This window comes from Danio rerio, chromosome 13 (genome assembly GCF_052040795.2).
Source record: "Danio rerio strain M-AB ecotype USA chromosome 13, GRCz13ab, whole genome shotgun sequence".
Lineage (NCBI taxonomy): Eukaryota > Metazoa > Chordata > Actinopteri > Cypriniformes > Danionidae > Danio > Danio rerio.
Window position 1 is genome coordinate 26,348,447 of NC_141033.1, and position 23,054 is coordinate 26,371,500.

Sequence of the window (23,054 nt, forward strand, 5' to 3'; positions counted from 1 at the left end):
CATTATCTTGATTGAGCTAAATACCAGAAGGATGCAATGGGGATTTGAGATCATTAGATGTCTGAAATACCTGAAGAGCAAACAAAAGACACTGGCATTCCGCAGTTGTTTTGAAATTTCTGCCTTTAAAAACTGAATAAGGTGCACGTCATTTTCATAATTCTTTTCCATATTTCAACAATAGAAACATTCAATACTGAATTAAAGTATTCAGAGACTTACAGGAGGCAAATAAACTATAAGAAATTGACAAAAAGTCATGACCAAGTGTTTTGTTACTTTATGTGCATTAATTAGGATTTAACTAAATGTTTTAAGATATACTCAATTTAATTTTTTTAAGGAAAGTTGAAAATTAAAAAAAAATATTTTATTACTCATAATGCAAAAAAATGCATTGTATAATAATTAATATTGCAAATAAATCCAAATGTGTTAATCCAATAATTAAACATACTGTGCTATGCAGAATAATAAAAGAAATCAAGCCTATTTAAAGTAAACTGGATTTAAATTAATTGTCTAAAATCTGCCTTTTAAGCATGTGTTACAACTAACCCTCTCTCTGTTACAACTTGCAAGTAAATAGTAACATTTTTACTCCTGGCACTTTTGGCAATACTGCATAGAAACCATAGGTCCGGCGATCCAGGGGTGGACTGGCCATCTGGCAAATGCCAGAAGGGCCGGATCAGTTTTTAAATGTGGGTCGGTCAGTTTTTTATTTTTTTAAATTTTGTATTGTTTTTACGTGAAGGCAGCTTTTATCTCTTGCTAGATGTGATATTATGATGATGATGACAATAAAAATAATAATAATAATAAATGTTAAGCATTTGGCCCAATTGGCGACGGCCGCCTGGTTTCAAGATGGGCCGACCCAATTCGAGGTTACCTGGACGTAATCAAAATCTGGCAAGATTGTCATATTATTTTACCATCTGTTCACCAAAATAAATAGTGAATGTGCATGTCCGTGGGTGGAGCTGTTTCGGTGTGGTAGTGTGAGCTGGTGTGGCTACAGTGCCAGGGCTGAATTTTTGTCCCAGTCTGCCCCTGCGGCGATCATACTTTCAGTTCTCATTTGTAGGAGATGCTTGTGTGTTCGTTGGTAAAAAATATGGTTTGTCTAACCCATTACTAGTTCATTATTTGGCCAAAACCAAAAAAAAATTTTACTTTGTGCCCCGCTCTCCACTAAAAGCATATAATTCTGTTGAAATAAGCAGGATCTATACTTTTTCTCTTTAAAAACATTTTTACATTTCATTTCAAATTACTGAACTGAACTAATATTTGTTGCATTGCTACACATCAGGTAACCAATTTCTGGCACCAAGAAAAAGGTATTTTAATCCAGGAAAAATAAACTACATCCCAGTTCTTGATTGTTTTAGGGTTTTGCTTCAGAAAAGTCCATGAGTTTTCAATTGGGTTGAGATCAGGAGATGGAGCTGGCCACTCCATTTCTTCAATCAAGATTTAGAATGTTTGGAATGACCCATTTTATGTCACAATGTCAAAAACCCATATATTTTAGAACCGTATGTAAGACATTGCTGGTATGCTGATTGCTGATATGCTGATTGCTTTAATAAAGGACCATTAAAGGCATCTGTTATGTTGTTGTTTTGTTTACAGAATAAACAAATTCTCTCAAACTCCACACTGCTATTAATTTGAAGGCCTCTTTCAATGCTTTAGTTTATTACTCAGAACAAGCAGCACACGTGACAGATTCACTTATTCATTTTCTTTTCGGCTCAGTCCCTTTGTTAATCCAATGTTGCCACAGTGGAATGAACCGGCAACTTATCCAGCATGTTTTACGCAGTGGATACCCTTTCAGTTGCAATCCATCACTGGGAAACATAAATACACACTCATTTACACACATACACTATGGACAATTTAGCTTACCCAATTCACCACGGCTTTGGACTGTGGGGGAAAATGGAGCACCTGGAGGAAACCCATGTGAACACGAGGGGAGCTAGCAAACTCCACACAGTAACGCCAACTGACCCAGCCAAGTCTCGAACCAGCCTTCTTCACTGTCCCACCCCATCGCCCACATGACAGATTATTTAGATCTATTGTTTTTTCTAAAGTAAATCATCTTTTCACAAGTAAATCATCTGAAAAGCACAAATATCACCATTGCTTTTAACAGTAGATCAATAGGTTACTGATTTCGTATTGCCTTTTTAACACAACCGTAGATTCATAAATTCTTTAAAAAAAGAAGAAAAAAAGATTTAATTATAAATTACTAAAGACAAAATTTAAATACAAGGGCTGAGAAAATGACCTTACTTGATATATTTCAGAATCTGCTTTGAAGAATATACAGAGCAATGTTAAATATAAATATATATCTCAATATACAGGGAAAATGTGACAGTTGAAAATGTCATAGTCCATTTACCTTGACATTTTGAATGCATTTTATCATGATTAAATATAATTGGCTTAAATGTGATGAAACTTTTCCAGTATTAAGGAACTGTCTCTTTCATCAATGTAAGAACTTTTAAATCTTAAACCTACAACATTTAAAAAGACAAACACACGTTAATTTGTTGTCATCCACCTTTACATGTCTTTACATGTTTCTCTACGAAAGAAATCAAGCCAATATATTGCAATATACTGAATGTATTCACATATATCATACACAGACTGTACAATTGATTTGAAATAATTTAAAAGTTTTCCCAAGTTCTAACTACCTGTACATGAACAATAAAAACAAAACAATAAACCTGAAGTGAGCGTCCAGCAAATTCTGCATTTGACATACAATCAGATACAGCATATATATATATATATATATATATATATATATATATATATATATATATATATATATATATGTGTGTGTGTGTGTGTGTGTGTGTGTGTGTGTGTGTGTGTGTGTGTATGAAGCACCAAAAATGTGCAATAATGCGATACTAAAATAATGGACTAGAAGCCCTTTAAAGTTTGAGACAAAACTATTGTTTCACTATATTATATTGCTTGACAAATCTTGTATATGGTCTGCACCAACCTATTCAATAAAGCCCACCAAAAAAGTATGTACAGTCTAAATGACAAATTATTTAGACGTTCGTTGGAACTTTGGGAAAACTATAAAAAAAATATTGGGAGAAAACTTAAGGGTATAGTTTGTCATAAACAAATGATAATAGACCATTCCTAAACAGTAGTTTCAGATATGTTACAACCACACACACACACACACACACACACACACACACACACACGTTATATATAGATGTACACAATTATGAAAAACAAAGAGACCACTTGAAAATTCTGGATTCAGGTATGGGTGTTGAGGAAAAACGTTAATAAAAATTTTATTCTAGAAAGTTCTGATGATATTTTTTCCAGATTTTAAATAAAAAAATTATTTATACACTAAAATGCTTCATTTTAAACATTTTTATAGCATTCTTCTTCCTCTGAAAATTATAATTAATCAGAATAATAAATATTTTCATTAAGATAACTCCACCAAATATTGATTTCTTAACTCTACTGAAGTTAAAACATTAGTATTTTGATAAAAGTGTCTGAAAACATAAAAAAATTAAAAAATCTGAAGAAAATTATAAATCATCAAACGGTCTCTATTTTCCATAGATGTGCATCTCAAGTAATCAGACATTTTCAGGTCAAACAAAACACTGTCAAGGCACAACATAAAAATCAGAGTACATTCTATTATATTGCAGATTAATCTGAATACGCAGAGGAATAATGGCAGTAACCAACCTGGACATCACAATGTCCAAATAACTTCCATGTATTGTACACCGATACATGAATCCTATAAAATATCTTCTTCATCACATGCATGGATATTCATAGATATTACTGCACGAATACTGCTCGAAATATGTCATCTAGACAAAAAGAAACCCTCAGAGCTGCACACGGCAACAATGCGAGCCACCGATGAGTCACAGTGCACGGCTTTAACACCGCTGTGCTCAACCTTGAGAGAATATCAGGGACGCTTTAAATTAAAAGAGTGCAAGTTTTTGTCCTTAGTGTGTGCAAAATATTACAGATATGAAAAAAACGTGACAGATCCATTGCAATTCTTTTGCTTCTTTGAAGGTCCCTCATTCTCAATCTCTCTTCATTATGGCATTGGAGGCCCGTTTTTAGCAGCGATGAAGCCCTCTAGTGGCTCAAAGCAGTAAATGAAGTGCAGCGGGTGCCAGAGAAGAGCCGGCGGCCACAGGGAGTCAGTCTGTTCACTCTCTGCAGGAGGAAAAGACCCTCCATTCAGCAGCCTCCAGAAAGACCCCCTCAAGGGCGATGAAACCTGCCACAAAACAGAGACGGCAGACGCTGATTTAGCAGTCGTGCCAGGCGACGGGATGCAAAACAGTTCTGGGCAATGTTTAGAGGGAACCATGGTTTCTGCGGTGCAGGAAGAGCGGGATGGGATGGTTTTAGTAGCAGTAAGTCTATTTCCATGGCACTTGATGAGAGACGCCAGTCAGATACTCTTTGACAGATGTCTGATTCATAAAAATTAGCAGTCAAATTGAAATTGGTCTGTTCATTTTTATAATTCTGAACAGTGTTGGGTAGACCTGTCCAGTATTTATTTTTTGTTGTATAATATATTGCACCAAATTGCATGCCAGTCATTATATGATGCCAAAATGACAATATAATCATGACTCTTCCAAAGAACATATAATATTTTATTCTTAAGAATATTTAAATTAGCCATTTTAACAATTGAATAATTAAGCATTGGAATCAGAATGTGAAAACCCATTTCATAAATAAAATGATAATAATTATTACCAAAAAAAAAATGGAAGGTAAAAAGTAATAGAGGCTGCGATATCTGATCAATTTTCAGTTGTCAGACACCTACATGAAAATATACTAAAGTTATTTATAGTAAATAAACTAGCTGACAAAAGTCTTTATATCTATCCCAGTTGTAAGAACAAAAAATAATAACTTGACTTCTAGTTGATCATTTGGAAAAGTGGAAGAAGTTAAATTGTTTTAGTTGAATCATCTATTGAACTGCATCCACATCATCACAAATACTGCAAGTCCTACTGGAACCCTCATGGACTCAAGATTCTCATGGTTTGGGGTTACATTCAGTATGGGGGTATGTGAGAGATCTGCAGAGTGGATGGAACATCAAAAGCCTCAGGTATCAAGACATTTGTGCTGCCCATTACATTACAAACCAGGAGAGGGCAGTTTCTTTAGAAGGATAGCGCTCCTTATACTTTAGCCTCCACATCAAAGTTCCTGAAAGCAAAAAAGGTCAAGTGCTCCAGGATTGGCCAGCCCAGTCACCAGAAAGACACATTATTGAGAATTTCTGGGGTAAGATGAAGGAGGAGGCATGGAAAATGAATCCAAAAAATTTTAAAGGAAGTCCTGTAAGAACGCTTTCTTTGCCATACCACATGACTTTATTGATACGTTATTTGAGTCGCTGCAGAGATGTACGGATGCAGTCCTCCAAGCTCATGAGTCATACACAATATTAATTCTTTTTCCACTGCACCATGACTTTATATTCTATACTGTACATTATTTCTGTTAAGTGACAAGACTTTTGTCCCAGCAAAGTCAGACCTTACTCATCTAATTAAATCATTAATAATCAAGGCATGATCATATTTTATTTTGTTGAAATAAGCTTAATTTAGAGGCCTTTGCCTTTCATATAAACCCCTTCTGATACCAAATAATCAACTAGAAGTCAAGTTATTATTTGTTGTTCCTAAAACTTGAATTTTGTGTGACAAGATTTTTGTCAAGTAGTTTTTGTTTTTTTAACCATACTTACACTGACACCTCCAATAGTGATAGAGAGGCTGTGGCTAGAATTGTTTTTTTTTTTTTTTTCATGTACAGTATGGGCAATATATATTGCATCACCAAAAATGATTGAGGTCAGGCCGATGTTTTGTGCAATAAGTTGATATATTGATTATTTTGACAGGCCTACAATTAACGTGATCTAATGATTGAAAATAGACAAAGACATTTTATATTTATACTGTATTGTGTGACGTTATAATGAGAAATAAAATAATAATAATATATACAATGCTCAGTATAAATGAGTGCACCCCCTTATGAAAATGAATATTTGTATCAATTTCTCAGTGAATTGAGCTAATATTTTTGGTAAAACACTTTTATTGAAAAATGTAATATCCATAAAAACAACAGGTTGGTGACTGAATATCTTTAGGAATAGAAAGATAACCTGTATTGCAAATAAAAATGACAATTGTTTTTTTATGTTTCCCGTAATTTTCCTATTTATAAAAATATGATTTAATATTGACCTTAAAATGGCTTTTAAAGAATTAAAAACTGCTTCTGTTGTAACAGAAATAAAACAAATAAGACTTTCTCCAGAAGAAAAAATATTATCAGACATACTGTAAAAATTGTCTTGCTTTGTTAAACATTTGGTAAATATAAAAAATAATTAAAAGGGGGTGAAAAATTAGTAGATTCAATGAATATGTTAAGGAAAATATTTAATAAAATTTTAATAGAGTAAAAATCAAGAGAACCATGCAAAAACGTATATATATATATATATATATATATATATATATATATATATATATATATATATATATATATATATATATATATATATATATATATATATATATATTTTTTTTTTTTATTTATTTATTTATTTATTTATTTTTTATTTTTTTTTTTTTTGTAATACCTTGTTTGCATTTAAATTAATTTTCTTTTTATTCCTTAATAGGAACAGGTAGGTGACCAAACTTTTTACTACTGCTTTGTTTCTCTGCGCCAAATATTCTGTTTATATTCACTGAGACATTGATAAAAAATATTCCATTTCAAAGGGGTGTACTCATTTATGCGGGTAACATTCTTGTTGAATATATAATTATTATCGATTGAGTGTTTGTTTTCCATTTTAGATGTTTTTTTATAGACTTTACACTCTACACAAATGCTGCAACAAAGTGGGTGGAATGGCTGTTAAGAATAACATAAAAACATAATTATGTCATAGGAAATTACTAGATACAAAGTCCTAAATATGAAAAGGTTAAAATCATGACAAGCTTTTTCATACTTAAAAAGAAAAAGAAAAGAAACCTGAAATGTATGTTTTGTTAAAGTACATTCCCTTAAAGTTTAAGTTATTAGATGAAAACCATTTTCAAGGTATGCCGCGGTTTGCAAAAATCTTATTTCTAAATCCAAATTTTCTGAAGAGACAGTAAGACTTTAAAGCGCAGATTTAAAACACAAGCAATTTACTGTAATAAATCTAGATATTTGAATGTGTGTGACATGAGACTGAGCAATCGCCATATTGGATTTAGCTGTAGTACTATTGTAGTGTAAGCATAGCAAGCACTTAGATTTCTGTAAATGCAATTGTAAAAAAAAAAAAAAGTTAACCTTGCAATGCCAAATGTCTGATTTTACCATTAAAATCTGCCAACTTATTTGTAATCAGTGACAGAGTACAAGCATGTGTCTAACATAATTAATAATTCAGCTTCAGAATGATGAATATTTGTGTTCTGCTCTGGTGTATTTACGGTGTTAACCCTGCATTGCGGTGGAAGATGTGTACAGTGAAAAATAATGCACTGTTTGAATGTCACGACTAGATTCTTAGCAACTAGCGGTGCGTCGCGTGACTCATTCATGTGCTTTGGCCACTCAAGCAAACACTACGCCTTGTGTACAGTATTAACAGTGGCTCAGTGTTTGAGGGGGGAAATATCAAACTGTGCTGAAAGGGACCATCATGAAGTGAAGAGGAGACCTTTTCATTCATATATTTACACCTCAAACTGCTGTATCTGTTTAAGCACTGACAAACAAATATACAAATAGGAGCACTCAGGATTGTACACAGTGAAACGTCAGTGTATGAATAATACCCATGATTTATTGTAATCCTGGATAGAGTATAAGCAATGTGAAATGTGAAGTCATTTTTGACTAGATAAAATTATACATTTGTGTGCACAAATGCCTAGGAATCACCACAAGTAACTATTACTGTGCAGCCTGAAGACTACATAATCTATATATCAAATCATAATCCATATATCAATTTCAAAAATATATACAGTTGAAGTCAGAAATATTAGCTCTCCTGACTTAATAGCCCCTTCATATTTTTTCCTCATTTTCTGTGTAACAGAAAGAAGACTTTTTTAGCACATTTCTAAATATAATAGTTTTAATAACTCATTTCTAATAACTGATTTATTTTATCTTTGCCATGATGACAGTAAATATTATTTTACTAGATATTTTAATGATACTAGTATTCAGCTTAAAGCGACATTTAAAGTCTTAACTAGGTTAATTAGGCAAGTTATTGTATAACAGTGGTTTGTCTTGTAGACAATAAAAAAAAACATTGCTTAGGTTCAAATTTTTTACATTTAATATATATATGAGCAATATATTTTTATTTATATATATTTATATATATATATATATATATATATATATATATATATATATATATATATATTTTTTTTTTTTTTTTTTTTTTTAAGGGATTTTTCTGATCATGTACACAAACATACCTTGTAAATTGTTTGCTTTCTTCATGGACTTCCATTTCTTTGCTTTTAAACTCATTAAGTTCCTTACGTATAGCAGCCTGTGAAGAGAAAAAAAATTAATTTGTAACAATGTGATGTGCTGATTATCAGTTGTGTGAAGACAGAGTTGAATCTTTTTCAGTATTCTTTGATGATAAAAACAAAAAAAAAAGTTAATTAAAATGCACCTTTCTTTTTTGTTTTAATGTATTAAAGGATGTTGGCAGAAAAAAAAGATGCATTAATGGTATTTTGTGTTATAATGCACCAATAACAGCACATGTATTTGTCATTTTGTTAATTATGTGAGGGTTAGGCTCATAATGTACTAGTCACATGGCCAGTAGGTGGCATCTGTGACCATCACAAAGGCATCAAAACATTCCAGCATTGATTACACTCTTAAACCATATTCTTCTCCAAACTACACAATTTAAAGAAGCAATATAGTAGAGCAAATCATGTTTATATTGTAACCAAGATCAGCAGTATAATACTGTATAATCTAACTACACAGACAGCCAACAAACATGATTAACCTGCTTATTACTAATAAGTTTTAAAGAAATAGTTTATAGAAAGAAAAGTAGTTTAATTTTAAACAAAATAGGTTTTTCAAGAATTTGAATATTTATAATGACGGGTAATAATATTTACCATTTAAATTATCATCATCATTTTAATTAACTAAAGCATTTAGGATTGATAAATACCTACCAAACATTTTTGCATATCGTAAATAATCTTTTTTAAAAATTCTAAAAATATTTTTTAAGCTACATGTTAAGCATGATTACAGCTTAAAATACCAGCAGTATTGAAAAACTAAATTTTAATATTCAGACAAATATATATTTAAATTAAGGTAATAAAACAATGTAAAACTATATATATATATATATATATATATATATATATATATATATATATATATACACACACACACACACACACACACACACACACACACACACACTATTTATACATTTTTTGCAATTTAATTTATTTATTTTTATATTCTTTAAATAATTGAACTAATTGTGATGGGAAATCCTAACAAATAAATTTTAACAATTTAAACATGCACAATTTACAGCTACAGTAAGAAAGATATTCATCGTACTTTGTCTGCAGGGGTTAACCTAGTCCAGGGCTTGTCAGCACGTCGATCATAGTCTTTTGCTTCTGTGACCTCCACATATTCATTGAAGCGCAAAATTCTGCGTGCCACCAATTCTGCGACTGTGGGCCGAACACTGAGCTGCAGACACACACACACACACACACACACACACACACACACACACACACACATATACACATACACGCACATACATACACAGAAACACACACCAAATCTCTCAGTCACCTTCAATAAAGACCTTTTCAGGTGCACTCAACTCATTTGTGTGAAAATGAACATGTCAAACTAAATTCAGGCGCTGATGGTAAAGCAGGTGGATGTAACCAATTTCACTGAAAACATTTAGATGTGAGCTGCAGTCATTTGTTCCCCTGTAGAACTGCTCAATCATGAATAAAAAAATCTGCAAGTGACAATTGAGCAAATGAATAGATCTGGTTTATCTGGCGATTCAACCCTCTGGCCTGGTTCTCTCAATAATACAGGCCATTGGCAGTAAACCAAATTAAAAAGCCCTAATTAAAACCAACAGATTTCCAGCCACTTCTGACCAGAACTCCTGCAACATGTCAAGACAATAAAACTCAGTTTTACAAGCAGAAACACCTCACACATTTTAATTAAGAATTATCTAATGGGTTACAGGCACAACTAAATTAACTCTCATTTCCTAATAGTAGAGGAGCAGAAGAGTTATAATTCCATTACAAACGCTTTGCCAAATTACCATTTAGTCAAGTTGATGTCCTGCACTTAAAAGTGATTTACTTTGCTCCTCGTGTTTTGCATATCTAACTAAACTGTTGTATAAGACCAGCAGGTGGCGCAGTGTCCCACAATCCCGCATTGCATTTTACACTAGATTATGTCACAGTGATTTTTTTTCCTATGATGATTCACAACTTGATGCAGAACTGTGCCTAAGTAACAGGTTATAAGTAGAGCTGTGCAAAATATATCGCGATTGATCACATGCAAAATAACAGTTTGTTTTGATGTGTGAGTACTCTGAATATTTATTATGTTTATATTTGAGAAAATGTATAATATAATAAGCATGTGTAATGCATTATACCTTTTACTTTATGTATGTATTTGTAATACACATACAGCTGAAATTAGGATTTCATACAGGATTATTAGCCCCCGTGAATAATACCCATGATCTATTGTAATCCTGGATAGGTTATAAGCAATGTGAAGTAATTTTTGACTAAATAAAATGATACATTTGTGTGAACAAATGCCTAGGAATCACCACAAGTAACTATTACTGTGCGGCCTGAACACTACATAATCTATATATCAAATGTATACAGTTGAAGTTGTTTGACAAAGAGAAGGTTTTTAGCACATTTTTAAACATAATAGAAAAAGCTTAAAGTGACATTTAAAGGCTTAACTAGGTTAATTAGGTTAACTATGCAGGTTAGGTAATAATTCATGTTATTGTATAATGATGGTTTGTTCTGTAGACTATCGAAAAAAATATATAGCATTTAAGGGGCTAATAATTTTGACCTTAAAGTGTTTTTAAAAAAAATTAAAACTGCTTTTATTCTAGTGGAAACTAGACAAATAAGACTTTCTCAAAAAGAAAAAATATAATCAGATTTACTGTGAAAATCTCCTTGCTCTGTTAAACATCATTTGGGAATTTTTTTTTTTTTTTTTTTAAATCGAAGGGGGTTTAATAATTCTGATTTTATTCATTCATGCATTCATTTTCTTTTCGTCGAGGTCCCTTTAATAATCTGGGATCACCACAGTGGAATTAAGTGCCAACTTATCCAGCATCAGTTTTACACAGCAGATGCCCTTCCAGCTGCAACCCAGAACTGGAAAACATCCATGGAAACTCATTCACACACATACACTACGAAAAATTTAGCTTAACCAATTAATTTGTACCGCATGTTTTTGGACTTGTGGGGGAAACCAGAGCACCTGATGTCAACTGTACCTAATATATATTTATATACATATAAAAGTTATGTGCATTTATATATATCAAAACAAACCTTTATTTTGGATGCAATTTATCAGCACTAGTAATGAATAATTTAAAATTAAAGCAACTTATAAATAATTTATATTAAATTTATATATCTAATGTATTAGTATTTGGCTAAATTAAGTTCTATGGAAGGCCATTTCTGCCACACCTAAAGAAAAATCATTCTTTGATAAATGAATCATATGACATACTAAAGGGCTCTATTTTGACGATCCATGCGCAAAGCGCAGGGCGCAAACACTCTCTGGGCATGTCAGAATCCATTTTGGGTAATATAGGGACAGAAAAATCCGCTTTGCGCCATGGCGCATGGTCTAAAAGGGTTGATTTTACTTTCCTAATGAGTTATAGGTGTGTTTTGAGAATAAAAAAAATCAGAGTCTTATCTCCCATTCCCTTTAAGAGCCAGTTGCGTCACGAAATGGCACATTTGCTATTTACATGACGTAAAGTAAGACGAAGAGGAAAAACTGAGCATTTCACTGGCAAGAAAACAGTTAAACAGAGCATCTGCAGCACGAGAATGAGAGATAAATGATCTACTTTCACTTTCGCTCTCGTGGATAGGGAAACCTTGTACGCACAGACATCAATTAGCCTATAAATAATTAATTTTGTTTGTTAAGCGCAAATATTTGTTTCAAAACTATTTCGAAATTAAGTTTTAATTTCCAGCAAACGAATAAATGAAAAATAATAACGAAGTGTGTTCAAAAACCTGAGTTATATCCTAAAACACATGCTGAGCCCCATATGGTCTAAAACCTGACAGGTGGACTAATCTAAGCTTGTTTTTAATAAAACAAATATAAATATGCATATAATAAATAATACTGCTAATAATAATAATAACATTATACAAAAGCAAACTGAATGAACTGAAAAAGCCTCCCGAGATGAAGAAAGCATGAAGGCAGTGGTTTTTCATATTTATGTAGGCTAGAAAATAATATGTTTTGTAATATTTTATTCCTTTATATTTATATTCTATATATATATATCCTTATTTTATCCTATATATATATATATATATATATATATATATATATATATATATCCTTAATATTTTAATTCTTTTTCATATGTAAAGATATTTGTGTATTGCTCTACATCTTGTGTGTATTAAGCAATGTTCAAGCGAGGCGGACAACTAACGCACTCTGCGCCTGATTTTAGACTAGGTTTGTTCTGGTCTAAAGAACAGATTATTATAGTTTCTCAAAATAGCAACGCGCCAAAACACGCCTGCTTTTTACGTCAGAACGTCTATGGGCGCACATATGAGTACAAATGCATTTGCCATTTAAACAGCGTGGCACAAAAAGTCAAAACGACTCTTGCGCCAAGCTGAAACTAGCAAACAACTATTGCATCGCGCCTTGCGCCACATTGCGCCGGGTGTGTGATAGGGCCCTAAGTCATATATATGCCAAATTTGATCTCAAAAAGTTGAAATTATAATTGTAATGTATACATGTAAAAAATTATATGTATTATATATCAATGTATAAATGTATTACATGTATATATTACATGTATTATTATATTTAGGGGTCCTTTCCATCATAATTTACATGTTTTAATGATAATTATTATTAATTTAACCTTACTATTAGTAGTTATAAAGTATGATCTGCATCCCTAATCATACCCAAAAGCTAACCCCAACTTCTATCTTACTAACTACTAATAAACATCTAACTGGTGATTTATTAGCTAAAAGTGTTAGTTAACAGTTTGTTGATACAGTGACCTGTGAGGCGTAAATGAACCCATATGTCTGGCATACTTAACAGATGATGATAATCTGTTTGAAACATTTTTAAAAATGAAAAAAAAAAAAAAAAAACTATTAAACTGCAGAAGGTTGTACCTTTCGGGACAGTCGTCTTTTAATCTCCTGCTTGGCCTCATGTTCTTCTTCCTCATTTTTCTCTGAAGAGATACAAGAATGTTTACTTTGTTAGTTTTAAATCTAATTCCTCCAACAATCAACATTTGCTCTGAAATTGAATTACATCATTTAACGATTACTGCAAAATTGTTTAGCACAACCAAGTTCACTCAAGACTAAGTGGCAATCATCCAACAACAATGATTTTTACACACTGGAAATCAGTAGCATAGCAGTAAAAGAGCATAACAGTAATCTCAATCATAATCAAATGGTGCCGATGCAGGGGTGTGACAGATCCAGAATTTGGTTGATCTATAAAATATTAGCATCTAAGTTTAACCACCTTCTGAATTGTCAGAGAAGCTGAAAGCAATTTAAATCATTCATGCTCAAAAAGATTTTGAAATCTCCTTCAATTTGAGTAAACAGTGGTCTATTTTATTTTCTTGGCAAATAACGCACAGAAGTTATTTTTGGTGGTTATCATTGTAAACACATTGGAGTATGTCTTATATGTCTAATAAAGTGGCCTGTGAGTGTATATTAGATAGTAGATGTTTTTGCCAAAGAATCTTGTGATGCTTGAATCCTGTGATTTGCAAAACAATTTAAAAAGAACATTCTTCCGTTCTCAAAATGCCAGTACACTCGTGTGATTGCCACAATTATTATCTCTTTAAATAACTTACCCCAATATTACTTTAGGAAACTATAAAATGTCATGACATCATATTATAACTCCACATTTTGGAATGCTTACACCTCTCTTTGTTTGAAGACATACAGTGGTGAGCTGCATCTCATTCCTAGTCTCTGTCAATTACATCAAAACCAAGGCAACAGAAAAGTGACAGAGACAGAGGTACCACAATTCATTGCATCTTTCCTGTTGCCTTGGTTTTCTTGATTTTTGGTTGCTGCCAATGAACGTGTCTCCAGCATCAGAGGCAGTAATAAGCAAGAACAAACAGTAAAGCCCTGGGCATCCAAACACTGTCTGCACACAATGGTAATCAGATTGAGAAAGAGGACACATACGTTTTAGAATGTTTCGCTGTTCAAGCTCTTCTGTGGTGGGTCTTTGACTCAACCGTCTATAGGGAAGAAAAATTGTAGGTGTCAGTCTGAGAAAAACATACTTGTGTTTAGTTCAGAAGCTTACAGCCAGGCCCAATTCATACACGTCTAAAAAATTGGAGAAAAATGTATAAGTTATTGTGCTGGGCAAAGATTTACCGCACCCAAAAATAGAGTTTGCTTTAACATAACAAATGTGTGTATTATATATATTTATCAATATGTAATACACACATATACAGTTGAAGTCAGAATTATTAGCCCCCCTAAATTATTATACCCCTTGTTTCTTTTTTCTCGAATTTCTGTTTAACGGACAGAAGATTTATTCAACACATTTCTAAACATAATATCTTTAATAAATCATTTCTAATAACTTATTTTTTTTATCTTTGCCATGACGACAGCAAAAAGTATTTGACTATATTTTTCAAGACACTTCTATACAGCTTAAAGTGACATTTAAAGGCTTAACTAGGTTAATTAGGTTAACTAGGCAGGTTAGGGTAATTAGGCAAGTTCCCCTTCGGGGGGAACTTCAGCACTATAAGTGGATTTGATTTGTAAAATCCACGCATTGGGAGGTTCGGTTCAGAAGCTACTCGTCTGAAAGAGTATTGAACGGGCCAATTAAGAATGAATTGGCAGCGCAAGCCTGCGCAGGTGAGCGGCATAAGCAATCAACTGAGTATATAAGCTCACCTGGCGCCAGCAGACGCTATCCTTTTCGCTTCAGAGACTTTCTGATCGAGTCGATGAGGGTTCCTCCTGCTGTGACCAGCGATTCTGAGCGAACGAGAGCATTCTCCCGGTCCAGAGTGTGTACACGCAGTGGCAGACGGTCGAGCTGGGTTTCTCCCTTGCCTGGCGTTCTTTGGGTCCGGTCCTCCAGAGCGGTGCGTATAAAGTTGCAAACTTCACAGAAAGAGCAACACAGTCGTGCAGCACGTCCTTATCAGGACGGCGCTCCGACTGTGCGTTTCTGGATGCGGTGGTTTCCTGTCCTCGGATGATGGGCGCGGGCACTGCGTTACATGTCTGGGGGTCCAGCATGTTAATGCGCTGCTCGCGGGCAGTTCATGTCGTCATTGCGATGCCATGACTGTTGCGCAAGATCGCGGTTAGCCTTTGCAAAAGGGTGAACCACCCCAGTTGTCCCCTGCTCTGCAGCGGGCACTCGGGCAGATCTGAGGGTTTCAGCGAGAGATAATCCGTCGCCCACGGGCCCGCGGACCTCCCGCTCCTCTAAGCGCTCCATCCAAGCTTCGGGCGGGGGAAGCGATCCGTCTAACAGATGGTAGCCCTTACGCCCGATGACACCGGAGACCAGATGTCCACCGCGGCATCGGAGGGTGGGCTTTCATTGTCCGATGATGATCCAGACCCGCTCGCCCCCTTCGGGCTGGTGAGCGCTGTCACTACGGATCCTGAAACGGACATGTTAGCCGTGCTTTCCCGGGCTGCTTCGGCCGTGGGTTGGAGATGGTTTATCCCCCAGCTCCGCGGCCGGACCGACTAGAGGGGCGTTCCCTTCTTCCCGGAGGTGCACAGTAGGCTCACGCGGTCTTGTAAAGCACTTTTTTCTGCTCGTGCTGCGTGTTCCTCCACCCTAACCACTCTTGACGGTGAAACAGCCAGGGGGTATGTGGCGATTCCTCAGGTTGAGTGCGCGATGGCGGTAAATCCGCGCGGCGCCTCTTCTTGGCGGGGTCCGCCTCGTCTCCCATCCAAAGCCTGTAAGTTATCTACCTCCCTCGGAGCTAGAGCTTACATAGCTGCGGGCCAGGCTGCTTCCGCCTTGCATGCGATAGCCACCTACCAGCGCTACCAAGCGCAGGCGCTGGCCGAGCTGCACGAGGGTGGGTCCAACCCAGGCTTACGAGCTTCGCACCGCCGCCGACTTAGCTCTTCGGACTACTGAGTCCGCTGCGTGTGCGTTGGGGAGGACGATGTCCACATTAGTGGTCCAGGAGCGCCACCCCTGGCTGATATGCGCAAAGTCGACAAAGTCCGCTTTCTTGACTTCCCCATATCCCCAGCCAGGTTCGGCGACACTGTCTGTGAATTCACCCAGGAATTCAAGGCGGTGAGAGAGCAGTTGGTGGGTGATGTCTTATCGGCGGTCCGTAGCCCGCTCCGCCCGCCGTGCCATTCATACCTGCTCCTCGCCGAAGGCGCCCGCCTACGAGAGCTGCTCCGCCCCCGCACACGCCTCAGGCGAAGCGAGCGCGTCGGGCACCTCGGAAGCAGGCAGCCCCCCTGCCCAGAACGCCGCTAAGTCCGGCAACGGACCGCGAAGCGCCCCTGGGACAGGCCATCTGGAGAAGAGGGAACTTGCTCTTTCCCCGCTGGAGGGCGGGGCCCCATTTCCAACGGCACTTTTTACTGCCATGAAAACATTATGAAAGGGCACTTTTCACTTCCCCAGATGTGACAGCCCGAAATCTGCCAGTCTGGGACGCTATGCTTTCTAGCTTGCAGATTCGGTGCGTTTCGCCAGTGGCTCACGAGCGCTGGGAGGACGGTCTCCTTTCTCCCACCCTTCGAGCCTCCCCTCCGGAGCTCGGGTTTGGAGTGAGAGCAAATATCTCACCTCCAGCTTTTCCGTGGGACCCGCGAGCTTCCCGGATCAGCACACCCACTCCGCGCTGCCCCACTGCTGGTACGTCAGCGATTGTAGCGATGAGTCCATTAGCGAGAGCTCTGCCTGCCTGGTTAGCGCGGGCCAGCTCTTCGCGGTGGCTCATACGCACAATCAGACTCGGCTATGCGATTCAGTTCGCGAAACGGCCCCCCAAGTCACGGGTGTGTATTCACCAGGGTCAGCCCCCTGTCCGCCCCTGTCTTGCGAGAGGAGATTGCTGTCCTCCTGGCGAAGGATGCAATCGAGCCGCTCCCTCCAGCCGAGATGGAGAGTGAGTTTTACAGCCCACGCTTCATCGTGCCCAAAAAGAGCGGTGGGTCACGGCCAATCCTAGATCTGCGCGTTTTGAACCGCTGCCTGCACAAGCTGCCGTTCAGAATGCTCACGCAGAAGCGCATCCTCCGGTGCGTTCGTCCTCTGGGTTGGTCTGCAGCATTAGACCTGATGGACGCGTATTTCCATGTCTCCACTCTTCCTCGCCACCGACAGTTTCTGCGGTTTGCGTTTGAAGGTCGAGCTTGGCAATACAAAGCCCTCCCCTTCGGGCTCTCTCTGTCTCCGCGGGTCCTCACCAAGCCCGCGGAGGGTGCCTCAGCGCCCCTTCGGCTCGCGGGCATCTGCATACTCAATTTCTTTACGACTGGCTGATTTTTGCCCTCTCTCGGAGCAGTTGATTATGCACAGAGACAAAGTGCTCTGGCACTTCCACCTGTGGGGGTTTCAGGTCAACCGAGAAAAGAGCAAACTCGCCCCCGTGCAGAGGATCTCTTCTCTCGGGCTGGAGCTGGACTCGGTCACCATGGCAGCGCGCCTCTCCGGAGAGCGCGCTCAGCTGATGCTGTACTGTCTGAGAGAGCTCGACAGTAAAATAGTGGTCCCACTGAAACTATTTCAGAGGCTCCTGGGGCATATGGCATCCGCAGCCGCTTCATGCCGCTCGGATTATTCTATATGAGACCACTTCAGCACTGGCTTCACGATCGAGTCCCCAGACGCGCATGGCACGCGCGCGCACACCGAGTCTCTGTTACTGCGCTGTGTGGCCGCGCCCTCAGCCCTTGGAGCGACCCCTCGTTCCTACAGGCCTGGGTGTCTCTAGAACAGGCGTCCAGTCTTGTTGTCGTTTCAGCAGACACTTCCAACACGGGCTGGGGGGCTGTGCGTTGCGGGCATGCGGCTGCGGACCTGTGGAAAGGTACCCAGTTGCATTGGCATATCGCCTGGAGCTGTTGGCAGTGTTCCTCGCTCTCCACCGTTTTTTTCCGGTGCTGGAGCGGCAACACGTGCTGGTCAGGACGGACAGTACGGCGGCGGTGGCGTATATCAGCCGTATAGGGGGTATGCGCTCTCGCCGCATGTCTCAGCTCGCCCGCCGTCTGCTCCTCTGGAGTCATCCGCGGCTGAAATCGCTGCACACCATTCATATTAAGGCAAGCTCAGCCGTGCAGCCGATGCGCTCTCACGGCAGCCTTGCGTCCTGGAGAATGGAGACTCCACCCCGAGTCTGTTCAGCTGATAGGGGCGCGATTCGGGGAAGCCCAGATCGATCTGTTGCTTCCCCCGAGATCGCTCATTGCTAGTTGTTCTTTCCCTGACCGAGTGCTCTCGGCACGGATGCACTGGCTTACAGCTGGTCTCGGGGCACGCGCAAATACGCGTTTCCCCCAGTGAGCCTGCTCGCGCAGTTACTGTGCAAGGTCAGAGAGGACGAGGAACAGGTTGCTGGTTGCGCCCCTCTGGCTCAACCGGACCTGGATGTCAGAGCTCTCCCTCGCGATAGCCCTCCCCTGGCAGTCCCTTCGAGAGAGCACCTACTCTCTCAGGGACAGGGCACCACCTGGCACCCTCGCCGATCTTTGAAGAGATTTTAGACGCGAGGAAGACTTAGGTAACCTCCGATTGCGGTGGCTAATACCGTCACTCGGGCTAGAGCCCCCTCCCCGAGCGCGCCTATGCCCTGACGTGGAGTCTATTCACTGAATGGTATGTCTCTCGCTGAGAAGACCTCCGTAATTTGCCAGATCAGCGTTGTGCTTTCTTTACGCCGAGAGAAGCTGGAGAGCAGGCTGTCGCCCTCCACACTCAAGGTTACGTGGCTGCCATCTCCGCTCTCATAACGCGGTGGCTGGCAGCACCGTGGGAACGCATAACCTCATCATCCGGTTCCTCAGGGGCGTTAAGCGAATTAATCCACCCCGCCCCCTCTCATGTCCTCTTAGGATCTCGCCCTCGCTACACAAGCCGCGCAGATCCCTTCGATCCTCGACTCAGTATTTTTCTGTCCCTGAAGACAGCTCTGCTGGTCGCGTTGATATCGATTAGAGGGTCGGGGATCCGGAGGCATTTTTCGGTCAGTGACTCGTGCCTGTAATTGGGCTGGCTTCTCTCACGTCCTGAGACCCCGCCCGCGATATGTGCCCAAGGTTCCTACCACTCCGTTTTAATACGAGGTAGTGAGCCTGCAAGCGCTGCCCTCGGAGGAGGCAGACCCAGCCCTTCTTTATTGTCCAGTTCGCGTTTTGCGTATTATCCGGACCGCACTCAGAGTTTAGATCATCTGAGCAGCTCTTCGTCTGTTATAGCGGTCGGCAGCAGGGAAGTGCCGTACCGAAATAAGTTCCCACTAGATTGTGGATGCCTTTCTTTCACTATCAGAGCCGAGATAAGCCGCGTCCCCCGAGAGCGCGTGCGCACTCCACTCGGAGTTTCGCATCCTCTCGAGCGCGCGCACGCGGCGCCCCTCTAACAGACTTCTGTAGAGCTGCGGGCTGGGTGACACCCAACACATTTGCAAGGTTTTACAATCTGCGAGTGGAGCCGGTTTCCTCAAGGGTATTAGGTAACCCTTGGTGATTGAGGAAACAATTCGGTAGGGTGTTGAAACACGCTTGCTGCGCCATTTTCCCTAACACGGAGATACGTGCGCCTTTTTATCTGTCAGTAAAGTTCCCCGTCAGGTGAGCCCTGCAGATTCCTCCGTGGCCCCCAGCACTGACTCAGCGGAGGAGTCACTTGCTGGCCCACTACGTTGTAGGTCTGCCCGCTGGTCAGCCCGCGTTTTGGGTAAAGGTGCCTGCTATGCGTGGTCCCCACTAGGCGATCCCATATGCTTATTCCGCCACGGTTAAGTCCCCCCCCTGGGCGGACCCGTGTCTTCCCTCCCCGCTAACCACTCTTTTGCTATGCGTACTCCCCCTTTTTAGGGCTAGTCCATATGTAAATTCTGCCATCTATCCCCCCTTGGGTAACGGATGGCCTCCGCAGCGTCCTCCCTATCGGGATTGCACGCTTCCCAACGTACTGTCGTATTTTCCTAGAATTATCTAGATGCTCACGACTTCCCAAAAAATATATCTAAATCCGTAAAACTTCTGTTGAAGTAGGATAAATTAGGGCCAGGGACACGTTGGAGGACCGCGCCCCCCATGATGCGGGTGCGTCACGCTTGCTTGACTATCTCCTCATCGGGGGTGTTGGTAAGGTGCAGTCATTATGGCGCTTTCAATGGGCTCCCAATGCGTGGATTTTACAAATCAAATCCACTTATAGTGCTGAAGTTCCCCCCGAAGGGGAACGTTCGAGGTTACTAAAGTAACCCTTCGTTCCCCGAGGAGGGGAACGGAAGCACTATACTCCGTCGCCATAATGACTGTCCCTTAGCTGTTGAAAGTCTCTTCAGCTTAAAAAGGATAGCGTCTGCTGGCGCCAGGTGAGCTTATATACTCAGTTGATTGCTTATGCCGCTCACCTGCGCAGGCTTGCGCTGCCAATTCATTCTTAATTGGCCCGTTCAATACTCTTTCAGACGAGTAGCTTCTGAACCGAACCTCCCAATGCGTGGATTTTACAAATCAAATCCACTTATAGTGCTTCCGTTCCCCTCCTCGGGGAACGAAGGGTTACTTTAGTAACCTCGAACGTTATTGTATAACGATGGTTTGTTCTGTAGACTATTGAAAAATATATAGCTTAAAGGTGTTAATAATTTTGTCATTAAAATTGTGTTTAAAAAATTAATAACTCCTTTATTCTAGCTGAAATTAAAACAAATAAGACTTTCTTCAGGAAAAAAAAATTCTATCAGACATACTGTTAAAGTTTCTTTGCCTTGTTGACTTCAACTGTACTGTACTGTACATAAAAACAAAATGTTTCCATATATGTTTTATATCTAAATATGAATAAACATTTTCTCAAATATATGCATGTGTGTGTGCATTTTACATACATAAATATACACAGTAGTCACACATTTTATGTCAAAACAAACTTTTATTTTGGATAGACTTAATTGTGATTATTCTTTTCAGACAATTAATCAATGAATGATAATTTTGAAAATCTGTCTAAACTATTGACAGATACTGATTATTATAAACTGTCAATTTCAGCATCCCAATATAAGCAGTAGAGCGGTAAAGAGCAGAATGGTTAGATGTACCTGACTAGTTTGCAGCCGATTTGCTGTCTTAGCTCCTGTCGCTCCATCTCTGAGGTTCGTGGGAGAATGTTCTTCTCTTCAAGCTCCCTCTTGCTGGGCCTGTTACCAAGTTTAATAGCAAGAGTGTCCCTGCGGCGAATTTTACTGGCAAGGGAGCCTACGAACAAACAAAAAAAAGTACCATAAGCTAGGAATGCATTACATATTAATTGATTGATGAATTTTGTTTTATGAATGCATTTTAACTGTTAAAACTGTTTTAACTGTTAACTGTAAAGTCAGAATTTTTAGCCCCCCTTTGAATTTGTTTACTTTTTTTTTATATTTTCCAAATGATGTTTAACAGAGCAAGGAAATTTTCACAGTATGTCTGATAATATTTTTTCTTCTGGAGAAAGTGTAATTTGTTTTATTTTGGCTAGAATAAAAGCAGTTTAAAAAAACAAAACTTTGAGATCAAAATTATTAGCCCATTAAGCTATATATATTTTTGATAGTCTACAGAACAAACTATCCTTATACAATAACTTGCCTAATTACCCTAATCTGCCTAGTTAACATAAGTAACCTAATTAAGCCTTTAAATGTCACTTTAAACTGTATAGAAGTGTCTTGAAAAATATCTAGTCAAATATTTACTGTCATCATGGCAAAAATCATAATTTTGTCTTTAACAGTATATATACACACATCATGTTAACAAGACTTTGTTTTCTCGTAAAATAGTTTTGTAACTACATTTAGTCTGAAGTCAAATCAGATGCATAATAGCATTTGTAGTCTGACCCACAGTAACATCTGATACAGCTAATCAGAGAATACTTTCTCTTTCTGACTAGGTCAGAATACACTACATATCCCTCAAAACGCTATAATCTTAAATACGTTTTAACAATAAACTAATTGTAATTAAAAATAATTGCATAAATGACAGAAACTTGTATTACACAAACAAACTGAAAACTGTTGACCCCCCCCCCCCCCCCCAATATATATATATATATATATATATATTGACACATTGTAACATTGTAGGGAAGTGTGGGTTATATCTGTTGTACAAAATATATAAAAAGGGTCTACATTTACATTACTTTTACTGTCATCTAAAACTCAATGTTAAAAAAAATTTTGGACATAAATGCAAATGTCAAAAAAAAAAAAACTATTTTGCACATTTTGTAAAAATAAT

General features: G+C 38.7%; 1 protein-coding gene across 15 annotated transcripts in view; it reads right to left on the reverse strand.

Annotated features, from left to right (window-relative positions):
* Positions 1 to 2,231: 2,231 nt before the first annotated feature.
* Positions 2,232 to 23,054, reverse strand: part of phactr2 (phosphatase and actin regulator 2) — a 78,975-nt gene continuing 58,152 nt past the window's right edge. For 10 of the 15 annotated variants that reach the window (XM_087279335.1, XM_087279329.1, XM_087279337.1 and 7 more), the window contains 6 exons: positions 21,863 to 22,019; positions 14,739 to 14,794; positions 13,677 to 13,738; positions 9,766 to 9,903; positions 8,625 to 8,701; positions 2,232 to 4,342 (listed from right to left, as the gene is read on the reverse strand). In XM_087279335.1, the coding sequence (XP_087135461.1) occupies positions 4,327 to 4,342; positions 8,625 to 8,701; positions 9,766 to 9,903; positions 13,677 to 13,738; positions 14,739 to 14,794; positions 21,863 to 22,019 (506 nt within the window). In that variant the 3' untranslated portion in view covers positions 2,232 to 4,326. Of the gene's footprint in view, positions 4,343 to 8,624; positions 8,702 to 9,765; positions 9,904 to 11,462; positions 11,835 to 13,336; positions 13,739 to 14,738; positions 14,795 to 21,862; positions 22,020 to 23,054 lie in introns of those variants that run through there. The other 5 variants (XR_015505935.1, XR_015505937.1, XR_015505934.1 and 2 more) reach the window with 2 other exon arrangements.